Here is a 7,269-nt window from a genome sequence, read left to right as displayed (position 1 = left end):
GATGAAATTTCAAAATGGAGATCAATTAACATCTAAATTGAATTTAAATATAAAAATTTTCCGTTAAAAATTGTTGGATTCTATGTCTCTCGCAAGATGATTGACGCAAGAATTGTCCAAATTGACCTTTGAAGGTCTTAAGGGCATTTTCGTCTAAAAAAAATTCAAAATACCTCAAATAGTATTAACCAGTAGTTGATGGACAAAAATGATATTTTCAAAATTTACGAACCTAAAATGATATTTTGACAAAGTTCGTGGACTTAAAAAAAAGTTCCCCCATAATTCTATAGGATCAAACACATTGTGCATTCACATAAACATCAGTAGGTTATAATATTACACAAAGGTGAGGAGATTTCCAATTTGCAGCAAATAAAACAAAACATTGTTTCCATATCACCCCACAAATAAATTCAAAATTTGAGGGAGATTATGAAAACACAGCCTTGTCAAATCACTGGACAAAAATCCTAACCATTACACAAATCATCCAACATTTTTCCTACAAGCAAACTCCACACACACACACAGCAACCTACATTACCTAAACCTCATCATGAGAGAGATACTCTACTAGGAGTAATTAGTACGAAACCCTAACTCCTCGCTTGGTTGATCAGTCTACCGACGACCACCGGAGAAGTAGCGTTGGTTCCACCACGTGGTGGATCGAACACCGCCGGCAAGAATTCGGGATTGTCACAACGAAAGGTGGAGCTCTCGAACCTTTTCACTAGCCTCTCTTTGCCCTAAAAAATCATATGGAGTGCTCAATTAATTGTGTATGTATCAAACTGCAGTTAAGCAACTAAAATTCAAATTAAGGTAGTACTCCACGTTATTAATTGTACCTGAATTCTTGCCCATGTTATGGCACAAATTTTCCTAGATGTGAAGATGCCCTTGTCCGTTTCCAAAGGTCCCCATTTGAAACCCTGAACTATTTTCTTGAACTTCAATGCATCTCCACCCTTTGTGAAGTTCACGAACGCATACCCAAGATTGTCCTTGCTCCTATCAATTCCAATTTAATTACAAATTAATATAAATCACAAAATTGGAGTCCAAATCATGACACCAATATTTAAAGCAGAATATTTCCATCATAGTATTTGATAAATAATCTCATAATTTTAAAATAAATCAATAATTGTGATATATAACAGCAATTAAATAAACAGGTTACCTGAAATCCATTGGGAGATACATGAAATCGTACTCCAAAGACTGTGAGGTGCAATAGCTATCCAGAAACTCGAGCATGAACTCCCTCCTAACACATTTACACAATCATGAAAAATCACCAAATTATTCTCAGTTGATATGGAATTTAAAATTTGATTTAAAGATGTTGAGACTCTGAAAAGTAAATTGATCTACTACTAGCTAGGAAGGCCTGCATTTAATCACTTGTGTCACATAATTAAAATTCACACGGTGCATGACATATACAACAGGTGGCATAGAATTGGAAATGAAGAGTCTCGATCTCCTAAAAAAAATACTACTAGTAATCATTTCTTATGATAAATGACAATTGAAACAGAATATTTATGAGATTGGAGATTAAGCGGCTGCCATTAACCTTCATCGGTATTTTTTTCTTTTTTTTTAAAATGCCCCCTTTTTCCAGTGAAATTGAATTTTCCTCAAACAATAGTAAAATACTCCCTCCGTTCTTCCACTGTAATAGACTTCGGCCAGCAATAAAGATATTTTATTTTCTGCACTCATTTTAAAAAAAAATAATAAATAGTTAAAGTGGACAGAAGAATTTTATCTATAATATTTTATCTTTTATTTTACTTTTTCTCTATTTTAATTATATATAATTATTTTTATAGGACGAGGCATTTTATTTTTAGCACTCGTTTTAAAAAAAATGATACTAATAAATAGTTAAACCGAATAGAAGAGTTTTATCAATAATATTCTCTCTCTTACTTTAATTTTTATTAACTTTAACTATTTATAATTATTTTTATAAAACGAGTGATGAAATGCGTCTATTACTATGAATTGAGGGACTAGTGCATTATGGTACTACAAATAAAGCCAAAAATTATGTTACTCCACCTCCTAAGAAAATTCATCTTTTTGCCTTAAAACTATCATATGGCGTAGGAACATTCATTTCATTACTACAATTTTACAAGAACACTCAGCCCTAAAATCCCAGAATAGTTCCAGGAAAGAATTAATTAGATGTCGGAAAAAATACCTTAAAACTTACTGAAAATAAGGTTGCAGCTATTGATTCAAAAAAAAAGAAAAAAAAAAAGAAGAGGATATATATATGTACCTTAACTGATTAGGAATGTTTCGCAGCATAACCGTGGTTCTTGATGAGGATGATGAAAAGTGATGAGTAAGATGAGACGCCTCTTTGTTCTTGGGTGGCTTAGACACACCTGATTTTTGGCCTTGTTTGACGATGGAGCAGTCCGATTTCTCGGAAGCATTCTTCCCCTGGCCGCTAAAGGGGATGGGCGGCGGTGGCGGAGGAAAGGAGTGGTAGAAGAAGTGAGGCAAAGCGCGTTGAAAGTAAGGCATGGGATGGTATTGATAGCAGTGTGGTTGAGGAGGAATATGCCATAGCAGTTTGTGAGGAGGAGAGGGGATATGGTTGAGTCTAGTTGGGCGCCATTCTTCAGCTTTAGGGTTTAGTGGTGGTGTAGGTCTCAACAGTGGAGAACTCTTGCAAGATTTGATACACATGATGATGCGGATGGTGTTAGAGAATCTCAGATTTGAATGTGATCGCAAGGGTTTGAGCTTTGTTGATGGTGGTAGTGATCGTTGCTCGAATATATAGAGAGAGGATGAGTAAAGCATAAACGTTGGAGTAGTAAATAATTAAGTTGGAGTAGTAAATAATATGGCAGATTTTTTAGTTAGCACCAGATTTTAGAAGTTAATTGATTAAGCTTTAAACGTTGGAGTAGTAAATAATTAAGTTGGAGTAGTAAATAATATGGCAGATTTTTTAGTTAGCACCAGATTTTAGAAGTTAATTGATTAATCTGATTAATTGAAGATAGCAAAAGTATATAGAAGTATTAAATAAGGAGAGAGAAAGACAGTTAAATATTTAATTGAAAAGTGAAAAAAGTATTTGGATGTATTAGTTGGAGAGAGAAAATTACTAAAATTAAAAATGTGTCATTTTTTTAGAATAAACTAAAAAGGAAAATGTGTTATCTTAAGCAAGACGGTCACTTAGAGTAGTAAATAATTTAAGTGAGGAGGTGATAGAAAATAAAAATATTTCCATCAAATAAGATAAATAGTTAAATATCATTAATAAGAGAAACTAACCTTAAATAGATACTCCACAAAATAATTTTGACAAACATATTAAATTAGAAACTATGACTGTTTTTTGAAAATAAATTAAGTGTAAAATTCATATTATGTAAGATTAAGCCTAGTTCTAATACGAACTAGCTAGAGTCTAAATTTTTGGTCCGCTTATTCGGCCGGTTCCGGTTCTAACCGGACTGGTTGATCGGTTAACCGATTTTAAATTTTCATAAATCCTAGAACCGGAACCGGAACCGATGTGTAATTTTAATCCGAATTTATTTATAATTTTAAATAGTTCAATACTAAAAAAATAATAAGCCAACATCTATAAATATAACAAATAATACCTAAAAAATCAAGTAAATACACAAAAGTACAAACCAACAATACAATATTCATATATGGATAAGAGTGATGTCAAGTGTAGTAGGTCGGACTAGTTTGTGTTAGCAATTTTTTAATAAAAAAATAGAAGTTCTAAACTTTAGCAATTTTTAAAAAAAATAAGTTTTAAAATTGAATTTCAATTCCCCTTTTTGGCTAAACAAATATTCAATGGAATTTGTAATATTACTAATTGATTTTGTTGTGATTTTTTGGTTTATAACGCAACAGTTAATAAATTTTTCACAAACATGTTAAAAGCGTATGTTAAATGAATTGTTACATATATTTGTTATAAAGTTAAATTTCTATCATATGAAATGATATTGTAATTGTATAAGTTCTTTTGAAAATTAAAAACAAACTTATGATGTTCTACTCATTGTAATTAGTTCATCAAAAATTGATTGGGGAAATAATTGTAGATTCAAAGTATCACGGTTTAAACATTTTAAATACTTCAGAAACAGAGCTCGCAAATCTAACACTTTTTAAATCTAAAAATCACTCAATGTTTCAAATTATTTTATTTTAATTCAAAATTAATTCAATTAAATTAGATTTATTAGTATATTAAATTATAAAAAAATAAAATTGAATTATAATCCGGTTCCCGGTTAGGAACCGGAACCGATTTTATTTAAAAAGTTGGAACCGGTACCGGAATCGGAACCGAAAAATCCGATTTCGGTTTCTTAATTAACCGGTCGGTTCCGGTTCTGATTCCGGTTAACCGAGAACCGGAGAACCGTTTAAGCACCCTTGCTAAATTTCTTCAATTTTAACATTTAAATGATACTTTAACAGTCGTATAGATAAAGTATTTTCCTGTCTTATAAGAATATACACTGATAATAAAATTCAATATATAATAATTGATAATTGATAAATTAAGAGAACAAAAGAAAAAATTATTGAAATATTATTAGTGGTCGGAGAATGCATCCCACCTCAAAAGAGATAAAGAGTTTTTACTGGTGAATACTTTGGCCGTCCACGACTTGTGAAATGTTGATAATATAGACTTTGATGGTAAGTCATTTAAAGAATATAGATCATTGTTTCAAAACACATAACACCAAAAGAAAATAGATCATTGAGCATAACTCATTATAAATCAATCTGAGTAAGAACAGTTTTTAAATTCTATTTTCAGTATATACAATTAGGTCACTTCAGTTTGTTGGATATTGATCAATTAAAGTAGTCTTAAAGTCATTTTTAAAAATGGCCAAAAGACACAAAAGTGTGAAATTTGAGATGGGGAAGAGAGTGGAGTGAAAGGTGTAAAATGAAGTAAAAAAATTAGTGATATATATAGAAAAAAATATAAAAAAAAAATTAAAAATGAAAAATGTGTGCATGTCCGGACTATCGTCTTTACCCCCTGCGATGGGGCGGACGATAGACCGGACTATGCAAAATTGTGTGCATAGTCCGCGGACGATGCATAGGGCACGGACTAGGAAATCGCATAGGGCGGGGTGCTGCAGTGGCGCCCTAAGGCGCGCCCAATGCATAGAGCGGGCTTTAGGGCGCCCCACTGTGGATTCTCTTATATCTCCTATTTTTTTCTCTTTTCTATTTTATTTTACTTCATTTAATCTATTCAAAGCAATTTCTTAACCTCTGTGCCCAAAAGTTTTGTATAAACTTAGTTGGGACGAAAGGAGTACTATATATACTGTTATGACAAATAGGGCAATTGTGAATCGAGAAACAAAAGAACGTAAATAGACACAAAATTTATGTGGTTCACCAACGTTGTGTTGGCTACGTCCACGGGCAAAAACGGAGAACAAATTGTATTATGACTACGGTTTTCAAATACAAATTTATGTGCTCTACTCCCATATATATAGACACACATTAGACAGACTGGGCCTAGGAAACATAATCCTATCCCAATTAGGAAACCTAATCCTATACAAATTCAAGGCATACTAACAAATCTTCACCTTGACTTGAATTCTCCCTTGCAGACGCATCATCATAACACCAGACGAACAAACTTCTCCATTCTTGCCTCAGATTTGCCCTCCACGGGCAACTAACAGCTCATGACATTAAGCAAGTCCAAACAATGTTGGAACTTGCTCTGCGGGACTGACTTAGTGAACATATCAGCAGAATTATCAGTAGTACCTACTTTCTTCACCTCAATTCTCTTCTCATCTCTTAGAAAATGATACCTCACATCAATATGCTTAGTCCTCTCATGATGGACTTGATCCTTGGCTAAACAAATAGCGCTCTGACTGTCACAGAACACAACAGCTTGATCTTGATGTAAACCAAGATCACCAACTAGCCCTTGCAACCATATTCCCTCTTTAGCAGCTTCTGTCAATGCCATATACTCTGCTTCAGTAGTAGACAAAGTAACTGCAGCCTGCAAAGTTGCTTTCCAACTAACAACAGAACCACTAAGAGTGAAAACATAACCGGTCATAGATCTTCTACTATCGACATCTCCAGCGTAGTCAGAATCAGAATAACCAGTCACTAAACAGTGAGTATCACCTCCATAAATGAGACCAACATCAGACGTACCTCTCAAGTAACGAAAAATCCTCTTCACAGCCTGCCAGTGCTCCTTTCCAGGATTTCCCATGAACCTGCTAACAATGCTGACAGCATGCGCTATATCTAGCCTAGTACAGACCATGACGTACATCAAACTCCCTACTGCATTAGAGTACGGGACTCGAGACATGTACTCCTCCTCAACTTCGGATTTCGGTGCAAGATCAGATGACAAATGAATGTTTGTGGCACTTGGAGTATCAATAGCCTTAGATGCAGACATGCCAAATCTTGACAAAATCTTCTCAATGTAGCTCTTCTGTGACAGAGAAAGCTTTTTCTTTTCTCTATCTCTAGAAATCTCCATGCCCAGAATTTTCTTCGCAACACCCAAATCCTTCATATCAAACTCAGCACTAAGCTGAGCTTTCAACTTCTGTACTTCAGACTTCGCAGCTATGAGCATATCATCCACATATAGAACAAGATAGACCATAGAACCATCATCAGCTTTGCTGTGATAGACACAACAATCATACGGACTCCTGCTGAATGCCAGCTTGATCATGTAACTGTCAAACCTCTTATACCACTGCCTCGGAGACTGCTTTAGTCCATACAAGGACTTCTTCAACTTGCACACATAATCCTCCTTGCCCGGAACCACAAATCCCTCTGGCTGAGTCATGTAGATATCCTCCTCAAGCAATCCGTGTAGGAAAGTCGTCTTCACATCTAGTTGCTCAAGCTCCAAATCATAATGTGCAACTATCGCAAGTAACACTCTGATGGAAGTGTGTCTGACCACTGGTGAGAATATCTCATTATAGTCAACCCCCTCCTTTTGCGTGAACCCTCTTGCAACTAGACGAGCCTTGTATCTAATGCCCTCATCTGGTGAAGTGCCTTCCTTCTTCTTGAAAATCCATTTGCAAGTGACAATCTTTCTCCCCTTAGGCCGTGGAACCAGACCATACCTCGTACGGTGTCTTGCAGTCAATGCCAGTGTGAGGTCCACGGTTGATCAGATAACAAGCCGTGTTTACTGCC

At 34.8% G+C, this 7,269-nt stretch overlaps 1 protein-coding gene across 1 annotated transcript; it reads right to left on the bottom strand.

The window, feature by feature from the left end:
• Window positions 1-317: 317 nt before the first annotated feature.
• On the bottom strand, window positions 318-2,752 carry LOC125217626 (protein terminal ear1 homolog). The gene is made up of 4 exons (XM_048119147.1): window positions 2,306-2,752; window positions 1,190-1,276; window positions 855-1,017; window positions 318-752 (listed from the first exon to the last, which is right to left on the bottom strand). The coding sequence occupies exons 1-4, from the start codon at window positions 2,719-2,721 to the stop codon at window positions 600-602; spliced, it is 819 nt and encodes a 272-aa protein (XP_047975104.1). The 5' UTR covers window positions 2,722-2,752; the 3' UTR covers window positions 318-599.
• Between the last annotated feature and the right edge of the window lie 4,517 nt (window positions 2,753-7,269).

Source organism: Salvia hispanica, chromosome 4 (assembly GCF_023119035.1).
Source record: "Salvia hispanica cultivar TCC Black 2014 chromosome 4, UniMelb_Shisp_WGS_1.0, whole genome shotgun sequence".
Taxonomy (NCBI): domain Eukaryota; kingdom Viridiplantae; phylum Streptophyta; class Magnoliopsida; order Lamiales; family Lamiaceae; genus Salvia; species Salvia hispanica.
Note: the sequence above shows the minus strand (reverse complement) of the source record. Positions and strands in the feature narration are given on the sequence as shown.

Excerpts from the sequence above, each read along its gene's own strand:
- LOC125217626 (XM_048119147.1), bottom strand. The coding sequence starts at position 2,721 with ATGTGTATCAAATCTTGCAAGAGTTCTCCACTGTTGAGACCTACACCA. Across the intron at positions 1,018-1,189 it reads TATCTCCCAATGGATTTCAG|GAGCAAGGACAATCTTGGGT; the intron begins GTAACCTGTTTA and ends TGGAATTGATAG. Across the intron at positions 753-854 it reads TAACATGGGCAAGAATTCAG|GGCAAAGAGAGGCTAGTGAA; the intron begins GTACAATTAATA and ends ATGATTTTTTAG.